The sequence below is a fragment of the Tachysurus vachellii genome, chromosome 15, assembly GCF_030014155.1.
Source record: "Tachysurus vachellii isolate PV-2020 chromosome 15, HZAU_Pvac_v1, whole genome shotgun sequence".
NCBI classification, from domain to species: domain Eukaryota; kingdom Metazoa; phylum Chordata; class Actinopteri; order Siluriformes; family Bagridae; genus Tachysurus; species Tachysurus vachellii.
In genome coordinates, this window is record NC_083474.1 from 19,462,070 (window position 1) to 19,484,033 (window position 21,964).

At 39.2% G+C, this 21,964-nt stretch overlaps 1 protein-coding gene across 3 annotated transcripts in view; it reads right to left on the reverse strand.

Annotated features, from left to right (window-relative positions):
• stard13b (StAR related lipid transfer domain containing 13b) overlaps positions 1 to 21,964 on the reverse strand; it is a 113,308-nt gene that overhangs the window by 61,938 nt on the left and 29,406 nt on the right. For all 3 annotated transcript variants that reach the window (XM_060888099.1, XM_060888100.1, XM_060888098.1), the window contains exon 5: positions 21,004 to 21,034. In XM_060888099.1, coding sequence (XP_060744082.1) covers positions 21,004 to 21,034 — 31 coding nt within the window. The remainder of the gene's footprint in view (positions 1 to 21,003; positions 21,035 to 21,964) is intronic.

Below are 21,964 nucleotides of genomic sequence, written 5' to 3' on the forward strand. Positions count from 1 at the left end.
GCATTTTTTTTCTTATGGAATGGCAAAGGAAAATGTTCGTATCTTGGCGACGCAAGTTTGCTAACTCCTTTCTGAACGTAAAGGTGTTCCACTATTCATAACTCTACAAAGGAAAATGGATATCTTTGAGAAAATCTAATTTTTTTTTTGCTCTGCAAACGACCAACTGGATGTAGATTTCAAAGTCAGATACCAAGTTAGTCTACCAAGTACAGTGACAGTAATACTTTGAATTTAATCCACATATTTACCTCAAGACATTTTTTAATTGAGGGTTCTTAGATCCAACATTAAAAACACTAGGATTCTACCAGGAAAGGGAAAGACTAACCAAATCCACTTTAAGACTATCCAACTATCTGCATGTTTTCAGAAAGTTGGAAGAAGCTAGAGAACCCAGATAAAACACATGGATATAGGAAAAACATCCAAAACCCCTCACAGAGAGAAACCCAAGATCAGGATGGAATCAAGATCCCTGAGGCTATGAGGCAGAAATGCTACCCAATGGTTCACCATTTAATGTTGCTTTGTATGTAGAACCCATTCAAATAATCCTTAAAGAACCATTTTGTTTTTTAGAATATACACCATGTATTAACCAGATAAGTGTGTGGTACAAACTCCAATCTTCATTGCTGATCATTATTTTATACCTAGAACCTGTCAGGAGTTTCTAAAGAAGCTAAAATCTCCTGGTTGTTGCTACATCCAGTGTTGTAATTTAACAGAGTACAAATACTTCGTTACCGTACTTAAGTAGAAATTTCACGTATCTGTACTTTACTTCGCTATTTAGATTTATGTCAACTTTCACTTTTACTACACTACATTTCCTAGATAAAATGTGAACTTTTACTCCGCTGTATTTCCACTAAGCGTCTTCGTTACTCGTTACAAAATAAAATCAGAAGAAATGTGTGCGACTGCAATAAGGGAGGTTTGGCGAATCACTGCTCCTAGATCGCATTAAGCAGCTCCGCACGCTCTATTTCAGCGTACTGTTGCCAAAAGGACGCGGAAGCACAACTGAAACCGCCATGGAAGCACCTACTGGTGGACCTCCCGTTATCGTAGACCAAGGGTGGCCAACCAGTCAGAGACCAAGAGCCACATTTTTTACCGTGTTACCGCAAAGAGCTGCATTATACACATGGGCACATATGATCATCACCTTTTTTTTCCCTGCCATTTTGAGAGCGAACTTGACACGAATTGTTTACTCAAATGATCTTGCTCCTACTGGGAAACTTTGAGGTATTTTTATCCCACTCACATGCGCGTTTGACAAAATTACCGTATTGAACTCAAGCGAAGCGAACACACACAATAAAAAGACACAAATACAAACTTCGATATGAACGTAAGAGCCACATGAAACCGGGCAAAGAGCCGTGGGTTGGCCGCCCTGTCGTAGACGACCACCCCGACGATAGTGGTGAACGTTATAGTAGATAACGTTATATACCCGTGGCCGTATTTGCAAGAAATGTTTTTGTACATTTGAATGAAAGATTCTTCCTACCGGATGAAGTGCCTCTTATGCCTACCGAAAATCACTGAAACTTTACTTTTTACTTTTACTAAGTACATTAAATATCAGAAAATTACTTTTGATACTTAAGTACAGTAAATATCAGATACTTTAAGACTTTTACTTCAGTAATATTCTAAAAGGTAACTTTCACTTCTACCAAAGTCTTTTTCTAGTACGATACTTGTGCTTTTACTCAAGTATTGCTTTCTAATACTTTATACAACAAAGGGTTTACATTTTTAGGGTTCCTTTTATAATGACGTATTCTTACCCTTCTTAAAAAGGTTCTACCTGGCACAATACTGTTGTTGTGTTTTACATGGAACCAGTCAATGATTTAACACTTTATAATCAATTTGGGCTTCATCTTTATTTTGGAGTTCTGAGGATTTGAAGAAATTCTGTCAAGATGTGGGACCATCTCATTCGGTGAAAGATTACAGGATCCTAAAAAAAAAAAAAAACTTTCCAAGATAATTTATATTCACAATGTGTCAAATTGTATATCTAGTCAGGATTAGCAGATAAAATCCCATCTGATCACTTTTACTTGTTGCCTACATGCCTTTGAGACCAGAGCTCTGGACTGACCAATGAGCTTCAATGGGAAAAAGCCCAGATGTTCAGTGCCTGAGTTCTCTAAGATCTGATTGGCTGGTCTTTTGAGGATTGGAGGTCCCAGGACAGGCCCATGAATCCTGGGGGGATTACACTCCCATCTTAATGGATTCAAGGCTTGGAACCTCCCCCCGTCCCGCTCAAGCCCATCTGAGGCATGCGCTATAAATTTCCTGAGCGAATATTCCCAAGCCGTGCCTCCAGTTTTCCGGAGAAACCACACATGTGGTATATATCTGGGTTTAGATGAGGGGATCGGATGGGAAGGAAGGGAAAGGTCTTAAAGCTACAGCTCTCTGGTTTTAGTTTAGGTGTCAGTTTAAAGTAAAGAACGTTCACATAAACGTCCAATAAAGTGAACAAATGAATGAATGAATGAATGAATGAGTGTGAGACTGAGACCGAATGACCAGATGAGTGGATGTGAGAATAAAACAATATGACAACATTATTGCAAGTAGCTTGTGATTTGCCCTTGAAACCTTCAACATCCATCTCTACAGCACAGAGAGCTCATGTAAGCCAACACACAAAAAGCACAGCAGTTTATGAGGACAGGCTGAAGGAATAGAAGGAGGGGGAATGTGAACACAATTGTTTCGCCGTATGACAAAGCATGTAATGCCGTCAAGTCAGAATCTATTAAGGCTCGGCCAGCCACAGAAATCCATGGGAAAACATTTACAGTCTCCACACACCACCTGGCTTCGATTAGAGGAAGGGGGGGGTTCCTCATGCATGCACACACACACACAAACACACACTTACACATGCCATCAGACTTCTACACAATTCAAACAGTCAGATAGGATACAATAAATAAATATCCACACTTCAAGTATAGCATCATACAGTATAAGCTCCACCAAGCAAATACCACAACAGTTCATCAGCGCTCTCAAACAAGTTCCAGTTTACACACAAGCTCCCAGGATACAATAGAGAAGAAAAGAGCACTGGCGTCAAGTTTTAATCTTGGCTAAGCGGAGGTCAAGCAACGGTTCCCTGCTGACACTTACTGATAGAGAGATGCTGGAAGACTTAATCACACAAGCCATTCTTCATTCCTAACACGGATTCACGCTCTTCTGTAGCACTGTGAATATTTACTGCATGTCATTTCGAACACAAAGTGCTCACATACACAAAACAGAGCTGGCTGTGATTTAGGATTGTTTTGTATATACAGTAGTGGCAGCTTTTACCTCATGCAAGGTGTAATACGAATCAGGGTTTTATATTAATGCGCTCATTTTAATCCAAAAGTTGTTTTTTCTGTAGTGACAACAGTTAGTTACATAAAGCTACATAAGGCTACATAAGGCTAGCTAAAAAAAAGATTTCAATTGTAATCTGAAACTTTTAGGTAATATACGTAATTGTTGATATAGTGAAGTTTATATAAGTGAAAGTTGAGTGAAAGTCTCCAGTTTATAGTTTTCCAACACAGGAAAGTAATTTTTTGTTGGTTTGTTTGTTTGTTTTGTTTTTCGATGTCTTGTTCACAATACAAGCGGTGTATATTTTTGTCTATTAACTCCAAACGATAAAATAAAGATGGTAAGGGAACAAAGTTTATAGCTGCTATAACAGGAACTTACTAACAGCCTCACAGATGTCCCACAACACTACATAGAGTATAATAAATATTGAATACATCACCATTTTTCTCTGGTAAAATTTTCACCAGATGACAAGTAATCCATCCATGTAATCCATCCATGTAATAAAATGGAATGAAACAGGGAAAAAGTATTGAGCACATAAAGAAAGGGAGGTGCAAAAAGACATGGAAAGCCAAAACACCATCTGTAATCTATCAGTAATTAGAAAACAATTCTGCACCTTGTCAGTGGAAATTAATATCAGATGGTTCAGTCCCAACTGATGGCCTATAAAAAGGTGTCTCAGTACCAAGGTGTCGTACAAGAAACGTCTCACGATGGGGAAAAAAGCAAAGAGCTCTATCAAGACCTCCACAACCTTATTGTTAAAAAACAAACTGATGGCATTGGTTACAGAAGGATTTCTAAACTTCTGAATGTTCCAGTGAGCACTGTTAGGGCCATCATCTGGAAATGGAAAGAACATCATTTCACCATAAACCGGCCATGACCAGGTGCTTCTACAGAACCTTCAAGGTTTGAAGACTGATTGTGTGGAAGAATGGGTAAAAATCACACCTGAGCAATGCATGAGACTACAGTAGTGCCTTCATACAGGAGGCGTCTTTACCAACAATGGCTTTTGTATAAAGTATTAAATAAATTTAAGTAACCATGTTCAATACCTTTTTCTTGTGTCATTCCATTTTTATTAAACATATCAAAGTTCATTTCTGATCTTATTTATTTTGTTTTATTTGTGTGTATGGATTAGTTTTGTTGTTACCGACATCTGATAAAAAGTTCATGGCAATAGCACCTTTAGAAATATACTATATTTACTGAGAAAAATGGCGACATGTTAGATACTTATTTTACCCACTGTATTCATAACAGCTCATCTAAGTGGTTAATTCATATTTAGTAACCATTGGGTACGATAACGCTGCCTTACAGGTTGTGTTCATAAGATTACAAGAAACCCATAAGCATGCTTAATGACAATGGATAAAACTTTAATATTCATCAACAGGTTTCATCCAGGGGGGGCACGGTGGCTTAGTGGTTAGCACATTTGCCTCACACCTCCAGGGTTGGGGGTTCGATTCCCACCTCCGCCTTGTGTGTGTGGAGTTTGCATGTTCTCCCCGTGCCTCGGGGGTTTCCTCCGGGTACTCCGGTTTCCTCCCCCGGTCCAAAGACATGCATGGTAGGTTGATTGGCATCTCTGGAAAATTGTCCGTAGTGTGTGAGTGTGTGAGTGAATGAGAGAGTGTGTGTGCCCTGCGATGGGTTGGCACTCCGTCCAGGGTGTATCCTGCCTTGATGCCCGATGACGCCTGAGATAGGCACAGGCTCCCCGTGACCCGAGGTAGTTCGGATAAGAAAATGAGTGAGAGTGAGTGAGTGAGGTTTCATCCATCAGTCAAAATGTCTTCTCTTAAAGATGATATAAGACCTGACAGAATCATTATTCTCTGTGACATGAGGTTAACTCATATTTCTTCTAGAAATACACATGACAAAACTATGACACCATGATGTATGTGCTGATAGAAGTCACAACATGTAATTCCTGACCTCTGACCAGGAAAAGCTCAAAGAAAACACCCCTTCAACATCCTACTCGGAAACTCTGGATGGTCTCCTGGGCGTCTGGTTCCTCTAAGTGACGTTTAATCGATGTGTCTCAGTAAAATCAGCTTTCAAACAAGTTACAATGACTCTTAATTTTAAATGCTTTATATTTTACCAGAGACTCAGAGTATTCCTGGTGTGACATACCAGAAGTGCCCTGACCTACAAAGTCAGTTGTCATGGCATTTAATACGTCAGACTGGTACAGGGTTATAATGTATTATGCAACATTAAATCAGCAAATAAAATGATGCCATATAAGACATGTGTCATCTCAATACATCTGAATTGGCCAAAGGAGTCTTTGTAAACAATGCTGCTAGTTGAGCTCTTATAAATGTTCATATAGGTTTATGTCAGAATGGGGTAGGTAGGTGCATTGTCAAAACTAACCCTAAGCAATGTGCTTTTTTTTTTGCTTTTCTCTAAACTTATTCAAGCTTCATTCTGGCTTTATTTTAAACCTTTGATTTGTGTGAACCGAGTGGCTGATTAAGCAGTTTCAAAGTTACAGTCTTTAAACAACAAGAAAATCGGGAATAAGAAAAAAAAAAACAGGATAGAAACAACTGCAGTTTCCTATGAAGTTTATGAAGCCTTGAAAGCCATAGCAAAGTCTAGACTCTTTTCCTGATTTAAACAATTCCCAAATGTTCACTTTTTCCTTTCATCTTATTATGATCACCCAGCTAGTTTGGGTCTAGTTCAGTCCAGTGTCACCTTCCTCCCAAATTAGCTTGAGTGAAAAAGAAAACACCTTCGCTTGCCAATTCCGGCGCTGACCCCGTCCCAAGGCTGACTGCCATTCCTCTTGCTCACTCTCTATTCTCGGCTCTGCAGAAAGCACCAGATTAATTGTGCTGTTATAATGAAAGAGAAAAACAGAAGGTGAGCAGTATCAGACAAGCTGTCATGCAGCCAAAAGAGGCCAATAAATCCTGGCACCTTCTGCACCTCTTCCTTCACTTCGATTTCCATGGTAAATTGTTTAATCAGGACTTAACCACAAGAAAGCGAGACTGGGGCTGAACTGCTTCAGGACCCTCTCTCAGCGCTCATTTATAAGCATTAATGCAAGCTTGGAAAATGAGCCAGGTGGCTCCAGCTGCAAGACCAAACTGTCCCCCTAGTGTTGCATACAGTACTGTATGTTTCAACACAGGAAACAATCAGCACTGAACTGATGCACTTACCAGTACTAAGGTATTTTATAGTGGAGTAGAACCTTAAAAAATATATAATTACACATACATGTGAGTATTTTTTTCAGTCAAATCTCTAACCACCACTTGTGTAGCATATGTCTAATTTTCTTTTAAAAAAAAAAAAAAAAAAGAAAAGAAACTGGTTTCCTCCAAACAAATCAAAACAAAAATATATGTATAAAATTTGTATGTATAATTAGGGATGTGTTAGCACGTTCGCCTCACACCTCCAGGGTTGGGGGTTCGATTCCCGACTCCACCTTGTGTGTGTGGAGTTTGCATGTTCTCCCCGTGCCTCGGGGGTTTCCTCCTGGTACTCCGGTTTCCTCCCCCGGTCCAAAGACATGCATGGTAGGTTGATTGGCATCTCTGGAAAATTGTCCGTAGTGTGTGATTGTGTGAGTGAATGAGAGTGTGTGTGTGTGCCCTGTGATGGGTTGGCACTCCGTCCAGGGTGTATCCTGCCTTGATGCCCGATGACGCCTGAGATAGGCACAGGCTCCCCGCTCCCCCGGATAAGCGGTAGAAAATGAATGAATGAATGAATGAGTGAATTAGGGATGTACATATAGCAGATATAGTCACTGATGTAGATACACCTACTAAAATGATTAAAATGACCTCTTACTTAATTTTATAGCATTAAAACCGTGTCATTAGTACAGTCCGAGGACAGCTGGCTTCAGCGTGTAGAGCACTGTGGTCACTGAACTGTAGCTTTACATGTAAATAAACGGTATTTTGGTAAGAAGGAAGTAAAAATGTAGCATGTGTGTCTCAGTGCTCGCAGACGTGAAGTGCTCTCACATGCAAGGTTTCTCTGCACACTTGCTTCCTAGGTCTACTATCACAGATAACTTTGTGTTTCACAAATTCATGGCATCTTGTACTCATATATTAAGCCCACACTTAGTCACTTCTAAATTTCTAAAACAAACAAACAAACAAACAAACAAACAAACAAACAAACAAACAAATAAATAAATCAAGCATCGCGTTAGTTCTGGCAGGCCACGTCGTCAAGCGTGCATCAGCTGTTAATCAGCTGTCCACGACGCGCACCAATCCGGGTTACGACATCCATATTACCCGACCATTTAAATTCCCATTCATTGAGCCGCTTTCTATCGCGTCACTGCTGCTGCGATCTAAACTCCCTCCTCCAACCCCAACTCCGCCATGCCGGAACCCGTGTTCGTTGTACCAGTTTACGTCTTAAATCTCCACATATTTTTCTCTCTCTTTCCCTCTCTCTCTAATTATTTAATTATTTATTTATCCATTTATTCATTTATTATTTGCAAAAAAAAAAAAACTCTATGCATGATTAATACTTCTGTTAGGGGAGGTCTATTCTATTTTCTAGTCACTGCTCTCCCCGATCGGTCCATGCATCCACACGGACGGGCGCGTGGATTCCTGCCCAGAACAGAACCATACCGCCAACACTAACTGTATGCATATCATCTAATAAACTCTCATTTGACAAAGTGGTCCTGACAGAAATAAAGATTATGGAATTCATTCATTTAACTATTTTTCCAAATTTAGTTTCTATATCTTTTCCAGAAAAGGAATTACTTTTCACCAGCACGAAGAGTCTTGTATTGAATTAGCATTATGTATTTCTCATTTTAAAACCTTTACACTAAAGTTTGCACTTTAATCTCCCAACACACCTATAACAAGCCAATAGTTGGTTTATATGTATCTGTAGAATACATTTTATAGTACCGGATTATTTTTCAACACAGTAGCACATAAAATGGCTCCTGGAATTTAGACAAAGAAAATCTGATTCACACATAAAGCATCCCAACCCAGAACAGAGGAAAAGGTGGTCATGTGCAGCATGTGGATGATTCATATACATACACACACTCACATGCTGAGCCATGAAATATGAGCTGTCCTAATGGGCTCGTTCCTAAATACGGGTCCTTTTTCTCGAACATGCAGTTTGTTTTTCAGCACACACACACACACACACACACACACACACACACACACACGTATACATGCTAGTGGTGCTTGTGATCTGCTTGCCCACTTGACAATGCTGCTCGCACTTCTTTACTTCCATTTAACTTAGAAAATACAAAGCAAGAGCCCAAGAGAACATTCCAGCCTGATTGTCCCGAGGCACTAATACCTCCTGAGATGTACAGAGTGTTGCATGTAATTGGTGGGGACTGGAGAAGTGACAGGCCATTTACAATAGAGCCTGATTCAAACATATTGCCCATTCAAGCCCATTAAGCCACTTATCCTTAAGGAGAAATCACACTCTGGCAAGCATGCAAGAATGAGTTAAGCAAGTTATGGAGGACTTAAAAAAGTCCTTTCCACCAGCAGTGTTAGCCTGGGCCCCTGAAACTAATCTTAGAGGACATATACTGTAGTATTCAGTCCATTTTTACTATCTTTACCTTTATTACTAGAACATGCTCTACCTATTACCAGGATTATACAAGGCATCTGGATGATATGTAAGAAATAACACACTCGGGACCATGCTGTCATACCTGACAATCCACCTTACCACCCTGAGATTATTTTTTATATAACAGAATGGTTCAAAGTGTGTTTTTTCTGCTTATACCACAGCGAACTGCCAAATATTACCATTATACCAGAACATTTTAAATGCTTAGAGCTAAATTTAATAAATAAGTTCCTGTTATCATATACAGTATGTTACAGCAGCTGTAAACCTTCCTTCCCTCACGGGTTTGTTAAAGAAAAGAGGACCACAGCTTGTTATCTGACTTACAAAAAAACAGAATTTATTAACAGAATTATAGAAATTCCTTTGGACGAACTGTTACAAAGCTTGAACACCGGAGAATTCTTCCATAAATATTCATTCATTCATTCATCTGGACAGAGTGCCAACCCATCGCAGGGCACACACACACACACTCATGCACTACGGACAATTTTCCAGAGATTCAACCTACCATGCATGTCTTTGGACCGGGGGAGGAAACCGGAGTACCCGGAGGAAACCCCCCAGGCACGGGGAGAACATGCAAACTCCACACACACAAGGCGGAGGCGGGAATCGAACCCCCAACCCTGGGGGTGTGAGACGAACGTGCTAACCACTAAGCCACCGTGCCCCCCTGCATAAATATTACTTCACTATTTTTCTCTATTAAATAATTGGTTTGTTTTTTTTTTTCAATGCATTTATTAGTCACCTTTTAATTATATAGATTGTACATGATACCAGTCCCTGTGTATGAGTTCTTTCTATGGAAATGATAATGTTTAGGATTAGAACTTGTGCATTAATATAAACTTGTAATTTATGTACCAGCCAGAGCTACGAGCTGCTAAAACATTCTATCGATTGAAAATTAAAGTAAACTGATGCTGTTTTCAAGATATCGTACAAATAGAATTCACACGCTATAAGAAACCATATATATGTAAATATGTATCTCTGTGTACATATGTGTATGTGTTTCAAGCTGTATATGGAAACACTCATTTCTATAGGAGTTTGTTCAAAGGATAATAAAAGTCTTGATTTTTTTTATGGGCGCTGTCAAATTTCCCCATTCATGTTGTGTTTGCCATGGAAACAAGCATCACACGCTTATGTTTTTGTTCTTGTCCTAGTCCGGTCAGTTTGTTACCTTATTGTGTTGACCTGTTGTGTGTTAGGTTCAGTAGTTTGTCAGCATATACTTCTTTTTTTTTTGGATTGCTGCAGTCTAATTGTGTATTTATTATTTAAAATGTTTTTCTTAGTCCTGTATTCATTGTATTTCCTGGTTTTGACCTTTGCCTCTTTTGTCTTTGTTTAATTACTACAAAGTCAGTCTATAACCTCTGTGGAATTTTAGCTTTCCAAAGATCCGGTGGCACCAATTGAGGCCCACAGGAAACCACAAGTCATCCTGCATTTTTCCACATGTGGAATTTTTCATGCAGTCGCAATGCCAGCAGCTCTCTTTAAAGCCTTTGCCACATGACCACCCGCTTATAACTTTAAACACATGATGTCACCGATTTGGGCAATGGTGCATGGGAGACAGCCTGCAAATGATCACATAATGGAACGGAGGTTGCCTGAGTGGCTAGGAGGAAAACATGGCACACGCTGTATTTTGTTTGGAGGCTAAGTGTTGAAGATTGAAAGTTAAAAGTATGAAAGAAATAATCTGATACGCTTGATCTGTAATCTAACTGTAAATGGTGGTGATGTTGCTATAAACACGGGCTGGATATTTGAGCTTCATTTGCCATGTGAACTTCAGACGAACTCTTTCATTTGTTTTTTGAAATATGATGAAACTTTTACCAGTTCCGAATTTGTTATGAATTTTTATGCCCAATTGCCAATTTCAGGGTACATTTTGTTAGCTCTATACGACACCTACCTAGTATTTAATAGATAAAAGACAGAGAGGAGAAGTTTATCTAGCATTTTTGGAAGAAATCTGGAAGAAGTCGGCACTTTGTAACAAATCTGCTTTTAAAGTTTTCCGACACTGTCGGAACAAGAAGTCTTTAGGATAGACGACATATTTTTAGGCTTCTATGTAACTTGATGTTTATTTTTGTCTTAGTAACGTTAAGAGAAAGAAATGAATAAAAGACAAGATAATAAGTTGCTGTAATTAAGTAACCAAGAGCAAAATGGTGTGTTACAAGAGGAAGTTAATTCTTCTCTTACAACATCGCATCCCAAAAATGTATATTCTTCTATTAACACATCAGTTTGTTCAGTTAAACAGCAGACCACAAATGTGTCATTCCTTATGTAGCCTAGTGTTTTTAGTATAGAGGTTTTTGTCTATTGTTTTAAGTTCTCCTGTTAGTTGCAAAATATGTTGCCTGGTGTTACAGCTACAGTATATACAAGAGTTTTAACTCTTGAATTCTACTTAATTTAATGTATTTATGTTTAAATTCATTTTTCAAAGCATGTAGCTGAGATTTCTTGTAATTTTCATGTCATTAAATATTAGGTACCTACCATATTGGAGAACCAAGCACCAAAATATCTGTATAAGTGCACACTTGAGGGTTTTAAGCTACAATTCTGCTAGACAGGCTTGTGTGCTGATCAGCTGTCAAGGGTCACTCATCTGGTCACCGGGAGTCAGACAGCCTGGATGGGAAAGAAACCCTGGGAGAGCAGATGGCCAGGGATCGGAGGATATAGAGTGGGAGAAAGGCAGGACCAAACCCAGGCTCAAACAGACCAGAACTCAAGGAAGCTCAGTGGACCCCAGAACTAGAAATGGCTGACTTATGATCCTGGGGTTGTATTTAAGAAACATTTGATTTTAAACCCTAATTTCTACCTGATATCTAAGTTCTTAACTGAAGACTTGAGAAGTTCTTAACTTTATATTGTAAATTTAGGAAGAATTCCCAGTGCGAAAACAAAATTATTCATCATTTCAGACAGTATTAGTGTTGTTCAAACACTTAGTGGGCATATTTTGTTAAATTTATAAATATATAAATCATTCATTCATTCATTCATTCATTTTCTACCGCTTATCTGAACTACCTCGGGTCACGGGGAGCCTGTGCCTATCTCAGGCGTCATTGGGCATCAAGGCAGGATACACCCTGGACGGAGTGCCAACCCATCACAGGGCACACACACTCTCTCATTCACTCACGCACTCACACACTACGGACAATTTTCCAGAGATGCCAATCAACCTACCATGCATGTCTTTGGACCGGGGGAGGAAACCGGAGTGCCCGGAGGAAACCCCCGAGGCACGGGGAGAACATGCAAACTCCACACACACAAGGGGGAGGCGGGAATCGAACCCCCAACCCTGGAGGTGTGAGGCGAACGTGCTAACCACTAAGCCACCGTGCCCCCATATATAAATCAGTGACAAGTAAAAAAAAATTAATTTATAACTGGTTCTTACTCCCATGGTCTAGCTTTGCTTGTCCTCCTAAAGTGAAGCATCACTGCAAATCAATCCTAAGCCTTTCTTCCTGATTACCTTCATCTGATGATGTAGCATTGTAACATTTCTCTCCAGTTGGGTGTGCTTTCTTCCATGAAGACTTCGTCCCATCAACAGGGCATGAAGGCTCACTGTAAGGTTGGATGAGTCTAAAAATGTTGCAAACCATACGCTCCAGCTTTCAATGTCAGCAGATCTCAGTCCAACTGAACACCTTGTGAAGATTTGGACCTTAAGTGTTCTCCAACAGCACCATGATCAATAATATATGTAAGGTATTGTATTATCATTTTTGAAACAATCAATCATCAATCAATCAAATGCTGAGCATCAATGCATCGAAGTTGTTCTGGTGGATATTGGTGGTGCACATATTACTAAAACAATATGTTGTTTTTCATGTTGTTGAGATTCTTATCATTTGTAAATCCATCCATCCATTTTCTGCAGCACTCATCCCACACAGGGCCGTGAGGAGCCTGTAGAATTTCCTAGGGGACTTGGAGCAGGTAGGTGACACCATGAAGGAATGACAACCCAGTGCAAGACACAATCAGAGATACTGAGCAGCCAATAACGCATGGTTTTGGACTGGGGAGGAAATCGATGAACCTTGAGGAAAACCAGGTAGAAAACCTAATCCCGGAGCTATGATTATTGATATGAATGAAAATATTTTATTATCCGCATATTGTATATTAAGGACAATATTAATATAAGGACAATAATTGGCAGAAAACAGCTAGACAGCTTCTATGTTCTTTCGTCAGAAAGTCCAGTGGCGGGATCCTGCCACTGGATCACAGGGATGGGCTAGAAGGCTTAAATAATTGATTAGATATATTCTACATTTACACCTTTACAACTATTACACCTTTATACCTTTACACATGTTTCAGTTAATAAGCTGCTATAAACTGTACATTCACATTCACAGTTTTGCAACACAATTTTACTGCCATTATGCTAGTCTATTCTAGCAAGCAAGCTAATATTATACTAGCTGTCATAGTTGTTTATCAGTCAGCTAACAATAGAAACCGAAACGTAAAGTAGAAGTCAAGATCAAGCAGGGTTATCCTAATTTTTGGCGGTTTTTGAGCTGAAATAGTGTCCTTTAACTTTCTGAAACTTTCATCCTTTAAATGAGATCCTGACTGAATTTATTATGTCTACTAATGACAGAAAGACAGCACTTCAGATTCAGGATGTTTCCATAACATCCTAAGCGTAGCGTCTGTAGGGAATGAGAAAGACAAATGTTTGGGTTGGGGGAGGGTGTAAGTTGAGAAGGAAATGCTGATGAACACACAGTAGAGGGAGTGTTACTGATGATTAATATGTGCTTTTAAGGGCTCCCCAAGGCATCATCCATTCAACAAAAAGCACATTAGCAAAATTAGTTTGAGCACCGTTGGGTCGATATTATAGATCTCGAAATGAAATAGCACGCCATGTTTCAACTGATGCAGCACAGGAGTGCAGCACTGTTAAAAAATACCAACACAAATCATTTGTGGCACATCACATCACGATCTGATCAATTTCACCGCCGCACGTTCGTTCTCTAGAGCGAACGATTAAATCTTTTTCTAGGAAACGTATGCGTGCGTGAGAAAATCCAGATCCAGATTGTCTGACGTGCTTTCAGAAAATAAAGAAAATGCTCAAAGGAAATGTTAGTACAGTTTGGGTTACTTAAAAAAAATTAAATAAACCCTGTGGCAATAAAAAATTTCCTGAGGAAAGTTTGCTTTAATGTGGTCAGGCATGTGGGACTGCTTCCTTCGCTAATGCTAATACGTTGGTACAGAGCGTTCCGACCCAAGAGAGGGTGCTTTCCAGTCTCCCACAGTCTTTCTTTTGTTTTCCTGTACTGAATGGTATTGGATGCGCCTTGTCAGGGTGGAATAACCGTATATAGAGACAGGGGAGAAGCATTTGAGTCGTATTTGAGGCTCTCAATCCAAGCTCCGGCTTCAGCATCTGTGGCCTCTGGGTGACAGTTTTGGGGCACCGTGCCTCAGCTTTTCAGTTATGTCAGCTTTTGTAAGACGGGAGGTCTGACAAGGTGAGATTTATCATAACAAAGAGAGCTACCGGTTATTAATACACACACCGAACAAGGGCGAATGGAGCGCACATACCCCCCAAAGTGTTATAGCCTTGCCAGTATATTGTAGTAGCCCGGGTTGCCAGATCAGCTTAACAGGTGTTCAACCTAAAAACCAACTAAACGGTAAATAAATCCAATCTAATTCCAAAGGTGTTATTAATATAGTGTAACATTTATAAAGAAATATTGTGTAATATATTTCTATAAAAGTCCTAAGATGTTATATTATAAATAATACAAACTTAAATATTGTTCTCTGTAAAATATGTTTTTATTTTGCATCCATTACTATTTTTATTCTACTTATCCACCATTCATTCATCTTCATTAAGCACTTTGACCTAGGCAGGATTGCAATGGATGTGAAGACTAATCCCGGGAACGCTGGCTATGAGGCAGGAATACACACTGGGTATGATACCATCTATAACAGGGCACCACACAAGCACACACACACACACACACACACACACACACACACAGTCAGACACCAAGAGGCAATTCTGTATACACAGTGCACCTCCTGACATGTTTTTAGGAAGTGGAAGGAAACCAGAGAATTTAGAGGAAACCCACAATGAAACATAAAGAGCCAAGCCAAGCTCTACACACATAGAAACCCATGTCTTTATCTCTGCTGCACATTCGTGCTGTTTTTTAGCTGAATAGTTGTCTTGGGAGCATAGATTGCTGAAACATGGAAAGGACCATGGTTAGGAATCTGAATCCATATACTGACTACTGACAAATCCCAAACTTCCAGAACATAGACACACACCAAATCCACTCAACCCAAGACCAGTAGCTCATTTCCACAACATCCAGAACTAACACCCTATATACATAACTATTAAAACCCCAACAAATTTGTTTCACCTTGAACAAAGCAGCATGATCATGATAAATTGCTCATTAGTGCGAGTGCCAGTTCATTAGCATAGTTCATTAGCTCTAGAACTTGTTCTTTTAATGTTTCTTGATTTATAGGTCACCAGGCATCATTTATGAAACTGGATACAAGCAAGTTTATTGATAAAATATTCACAAGAGCATTTATACAAAAAAATATTAATATCCTTGTGAGATCATCTGATATACATAATAAGATTCCATAACCTTGATTGATCAACTTCAAATATTCCACCTATTTAATATCAGTTATATGCTATTTTTTGTATTAACGACTTGGAAAAAGCATTTCAAACAAATCTATAAAAAAAATAAATAAATAAATAAATAAAAATTAAAAAAAATAAATAAAAAAAACGAAGACCTGCCGTTATAGTTCGGATAAAAGTAATGGCACCCTAAAGCAGAAGGAAGAGTTCATGTCTGTAATGTGTTGCCAATTAAGATATAGCTCATGCTGTGCTTAAGAGGAGCTCTTTCACTGTTTAGTCGTCATTTAGTCACGTTCAATTTTCTCCAAACTATGATTTTTATGGAGTTTTGTGTGTCAGCTCTTCTGTGAATAAGACTACAAATATGACAAAAAAGTAATAGTAGTGACAAGGTATTCTAGCTTGGTTTGGCTTCTAAACACATTTAGATCCGTCCGCACAAGATGTAAGTTAAGATAACATCTTCAAACAAAAAAATAAATAAAAAATGAGAGTGATGAACAATTCCTCCAGTGTTTCTCTATGGAAGGTTTGTGCAGAGGAGTTCTGTTTATATCCAAGAAGACAAACAAGACCAAAGAAAATGGAAAGGGTCAAAATGTTGAAGTACTTTTCCATATGTTTCTAACAACTTCCTTTTTCTAAACATGAGTGCTGGAGACACCTGGTAGCTTGAGCTGAGGTTCAAAAAATGCACAAATCACAAAGTATTAATTTCCTTTAGCCAGTAAATGCTCGCCGATCGATAACGGCCTTGTCTAGACAGAGATACGTCCAGGATCTGTGAAGCCAGAGATCAAACGTCCAAGCTTCTGGAGGGGGGTTTGGAGGATGAGAGGAGCTCCTGTATTCTCTGAGAGTCTAAAGAGCGCACTGGGTCTTGTTTGTTCTCGACCTCTTCCCAGGGGTCTGGCGCTAACTCGCCTCAGAGCTAATGTCCCTTTATGGGATCAGAGAGACATCTGTTTATGGGACCCTGTCCCACGGCTGGGTGCAGGAACCAGACCGCTAAAAACATGGCGCTGGCAAGAACGGATAAAGAAGGTTCAATCGATGTCCAGTCGGTTAGGAATATAAATGTTGAACTCAAGGTAAATTCATGGTTATGTTTAAGGGCTATGTTTACCATAAAGTCTGGACTAAAACAAAACTTCTTAAATAGGTGGCAGCGACTACAAAAGCCCACTTTATGTCTGAAGAACAGCCAAAACCGCATTCATCTATTTCTGTGCCTAGAATAAATCTTTCATCAAGTACAGTATATTGAACTCTTTATTCCTTATTCATGACAATAGCATTTTATTTTATAATATAAGTCTATTTCTATTTTTGATTTAAGCCTTTTTACCTGTACAATGAAGTTCTATTACACCACCGGATTGGAAATGGACCTGTCATGAGCACGAACTTGAGGCGTCTCAGAGAGTAGAAATGGGTTTGATATCAACATTATCTCTAAAGATACTAACATTTGTGTGAAAAACAAACTGAACCACTTTTGTTTTTTTGGAAACTTTCTATAAATATATTGCACCTAGATTAAAACAGACATATTTATGAAACACTATAAATTCTCAAAGCCCCGAGTGTCTACTTTCATATTAGCTTTATATTAACACCACTGTGGTGTGAGACATGACAAAGACATTCAACACTGTACATGAACACTCACTCACTCATTTTCTACCGCTTATCCGAACTACCTCGGGTCATGGGGAGCCTGTGCCTATCTCAGGCGTCATCGGGCATCAAGGCAGGATACACCCTGGACGGAGTGCCAACCCATCGCAGGGCACACACACACACACACTCGTTCACTCACACAATCACACACTACGGACAATTTTCCAGAGATGCCAATCAACCTACCATGCATGTCTTTGGACCAGGGGAGGAAACCGGAGTACCCGGAGGAAACCCCCGAAGCACTGGGAGAACATGCAAACTCCACACACACGAGGTGGAGGCGGGAATCGAAACCCCAACCCTGAAGGTGTGAAGCGAACGTGCTAACCACTAAGCCACCGTGCCCCCGTAATTGGAGCATTACTTTAAAAATAATCTTTGATGTACTTATTTGGCTTCAAATTTTTATATAATGTATTTAACATAGGGAAACTTCCAAGACTCTTACTTTCATAAATGTAAAATATATTAATAAACTTAAATATCAATATAAACAAAATAATCTAATTAATTTACTGTACAATGCGGCAGAATATTATATTATATAGAATATAAATGATTAGGAAAGCCAAAAAGGAATGTCATTAAATATAATCTAAATTCAGCAGCTGGTTGTGTGTTTTCTTTTATTCCCAAACCTAATAGATTATATAATGCATGAGCTTAAATAACAACCTGTATATCGGATTAAAGAAAGTACCGTGTTTTAATTTTAGAGCTGATCGTTAAGCGTCGATGGCCGACTTTGCTGTAACTCTGTCTGTGGTCTGGATCGTTCTCTGTACATTTCGCTGCTCTCACTGTGGAGCAGCGCTTTAATGAGATGATTAGTGCGCTACGGAGCGTCTGCTCGCCATCTGGCCTCAAAGTTCGCTGACATCATGCAGGCTGTATGGCTCAGTAGTAAAATATGAGAGGGGAATTTTTATATCATGTGCCCAGAACTGTATGGGCTTGGACTTTTTATGGCATCATCGTTATTTTTTCGCCATTAGCATGGCTGTTCGATTTGAAACACGTGGCTAAACGTAACACGCTGTGACACCGACTGAGGCTTTCCAGCCAAAGTATGCAGAGTTAATACGGATAAGGGCAGCATCCCACACATGGTAAAATACTTTTCCAAAGTAAACACTGTGAAATGAAGTCATTTCGATGATTTATCCTCCGACTACAACTTCCCAACAGAGCCACTGTGGCGACCGCTAATCAGCAATAACCATCTGATTGCTTTTTCCACATGATTATCATTCGTACTTTATTTAAAGGGTCTCTATTTTACACCTTACTAAGAATTACATAAGATTTATTAATACTTTCTACCAGTAACATGGCGTTCCATAAAGCTGGCGGAATAGAAATGGACTTGTGTTAAAACTACAAATTCTTAAATCCCTGTGTGTGTGTCTACTTTCATATGAGTTTCATATTAACCATCACTGTGGCGTGAGACATGACAAAGACGTTCAATACTGAACACGGACACAACAAAAACAGGAAGAAATTTGGCCTCTGGTGATGTTTACATCAAAATTTTCTGCATCTTTTGATTTTTGTCTGTAGAAAACCGTCAGAAAGAGGATGGTGTGATGTATCTGTGTTTTAAAGTTGATTATCTTCCCTTTAACAGCACATCCAGAATTGTTTTATTCCACTTGCACCACAGCCCAATGGCTCAACATGATTCAAACCAATTACTGTAACAGTTACACCTCAATGACCCAAACTCTTGACTTTTATCCCTTTCGTCTTGTTATGTAATCCTTGCCATTAGAAGTTTTATGTCTTGATGTGAAATATAGAAGTGAAAGGATTGTTAGTGTGAACAATCTCTCTCATTTCTCTCTCTCATTTTCTAACGCTTATCCGAACTACCTCGGGTCACGGGGAGCCTGTGCCTATCTCAGGCGTCATTGGGCATCAAGGCAGAATACACCCTGGACGGAGTGCCAACCCATCACAGGGCACACACACACACTCATTCACTCACACACTACAGACAATTTTCCAGAGATGCCAATCAACCTACCATGCATGTCTTTGGACCAGGGGAAGAAACCAGAGTACCCGGAGGAAACCCCCGAGGCACGGGGAGAACATGCAAACTCCACACACACAAGGCGGAGGCAGGAATCGAACCCCCAACCCTGGAGGTGTGAGGCGAATGTGCTAACCACTAAGCCACCGTGCCCCCTTAGTGTGAACAATCTGTTCTTTTAATTGTTAGTTTTCATGTTAAATGTATTATTTTTATCTGTGAAGTATTTGCTCCATCTTTTTAAATATAAAGTAGTTTAAGGATACATTAGTGCATTGTAACGAAGTCATAAACGCTTTGTTTATTAATTATTCGGCTAATAAATGACTTTGGAATATAACAAAGACATGTTATAAGATTCATGAATACACAATAGGTAAAAGCAAACGTATAGTTATAAGACAGTAACTATTCAGAAATTACAGGTACTACATACTGTAATGATACTCAACGGTTCCTCCCACTTTTGTCCAGAAACAAAGTCGGACTATATATAAACTTGAATGTCACCTCAGACAAATTCTCCATCATGGCTGTATAAATGATTTACTCAAAGATTATTTACATCAACTAAAGTGTTACTAAAATATCAGAGATCCTTTAAATCCTGAAAGCATAGTCCAGGCTAGTCCATGATGAGGTAAGTGTTGTTGCTGTTGTTGTCTTCACAGTACAAACCGTCCGTCATTCAGGCCACACAGACACAGCAGGCCTGATGTGAGACTGAAAGTGAGAAGCATCAACGTGTCATAATGTACCTTTGTGCCACATTGCTATGTGACCTCAGGGTCATGTGAGAGAGCAACTTGAGCCTGAACTGGAATCCCATAACGCCCAGTCGAGATATCGCAGCTGCCCCCCTTGGGCCACATCATGCCATGCCAAATATTTCAGATCTCCATAACAGTAACAATGCTCTGGTATGTCGCCCCCCACACATGTAAACTGTACCTCACACCAAGCCTATAAATGAGGGATACATGCTTCTGCATTCCCTGAACTCCAGACACTCCAGACACCTGTCCCTGTCTCTCTGTACTAACTCAGACATGAGCCAGACTCCAGAGAAAAACAAAAAGGCCACTGAATATCCAAGTTCTTTGGGGTTAAAAAACAAAAACTTTTTGTTCTTGACTTCTCTATCATCCACATCATTTATCGGTCACATTCTGGTACGCTTTTATAATTGAATTGTGTCAGACAGCGCTCAGGCTCTCTTCACCTCACACCACACGTGTAATGTGATTAAACACTGTGTCACACACATGGCCTCTCTTGTCTCTCACAGATAAACCGGGTGTGAGAAAATATCATCGGGGAACCTTTTAACCGCTAATGGTTTTGGATTTCTAATAGGTTAGAACCTCCGATGAGAAAGCTTCCACTTGACCCCAACCCATCAATTTAATGGTTTATATGCCGAGGCCAGTTGTCAGGAGACATCTGTAAGCACAGCGTGATGAAGTTAAAGAAAGCCGGTTCTTACCTGCTCCGCCATGCTTTCTCTTCGCTGACATCTAAAAACAAGAGACAAAGCAGTTGGTCACGAATAGTTTGTATATTCTAAAACGATAGATAGATAGATAGATAGATAGATAGATAGATAGATAGATAGATAGATAGATAGATAGATAGATAGATAGATAGAGGCACAAAAAGATAGATAGATAGAGGCACAAAAAGATAGATAGATAGATAGATAGATAGATAGATAGATAGATAGATAGATAGATAGATAGATAGATAGTCAGGTAGATAGATAGATAGATAGATAGATAGATAGATAGATAGATAGATAGATAGATAGATAGATAGATAGATAGATAGATAGATAGAGGCACAAAAAGATAGATAGATAGATACTGTAGATAGATAGATAGATAGATAGATAGATAGATAGATAGATAGATAGATAGATAGATAGATAGATAGATAGATAGATAGATAGATAGATAGATAGATAGATAGATAGATAGATAGATAGATAGATAGATGCACAAAAAGATAGATAGATAGATAGATAGATAGATAGATAGATAGATAGATAGATAGATAGATAGATAGATAGATAGATAGATAGAATCCCAAAGGGAAATTCACACATTCCAGCAGTATCCACAAACAGGCAGTAAGACATACAATAAATGCTAGAAAATTTAAAGTACTACATTTCAATTTAAAATAAAAATAAGTGCATTTTAAATGTCATTCATGCACCTATGCACCTTTCTATATAAAGCTTTCTTTTATAGTCCAGCTCCTAAAAAAAGGAATTTTACTTTTTAGCCTGCTAACGATTTAAACAGCTTACTCAGGTGCTTACATTATTTTTAATGCAGAAAACTGGAGAAGGCAAATATTTACACTCATCTTTGTGAATATCGCTGCTTTAACCAGTGGTGTAATGCACAAGCCCTGGCCATGGATTTACAGTACATCGGACAGTA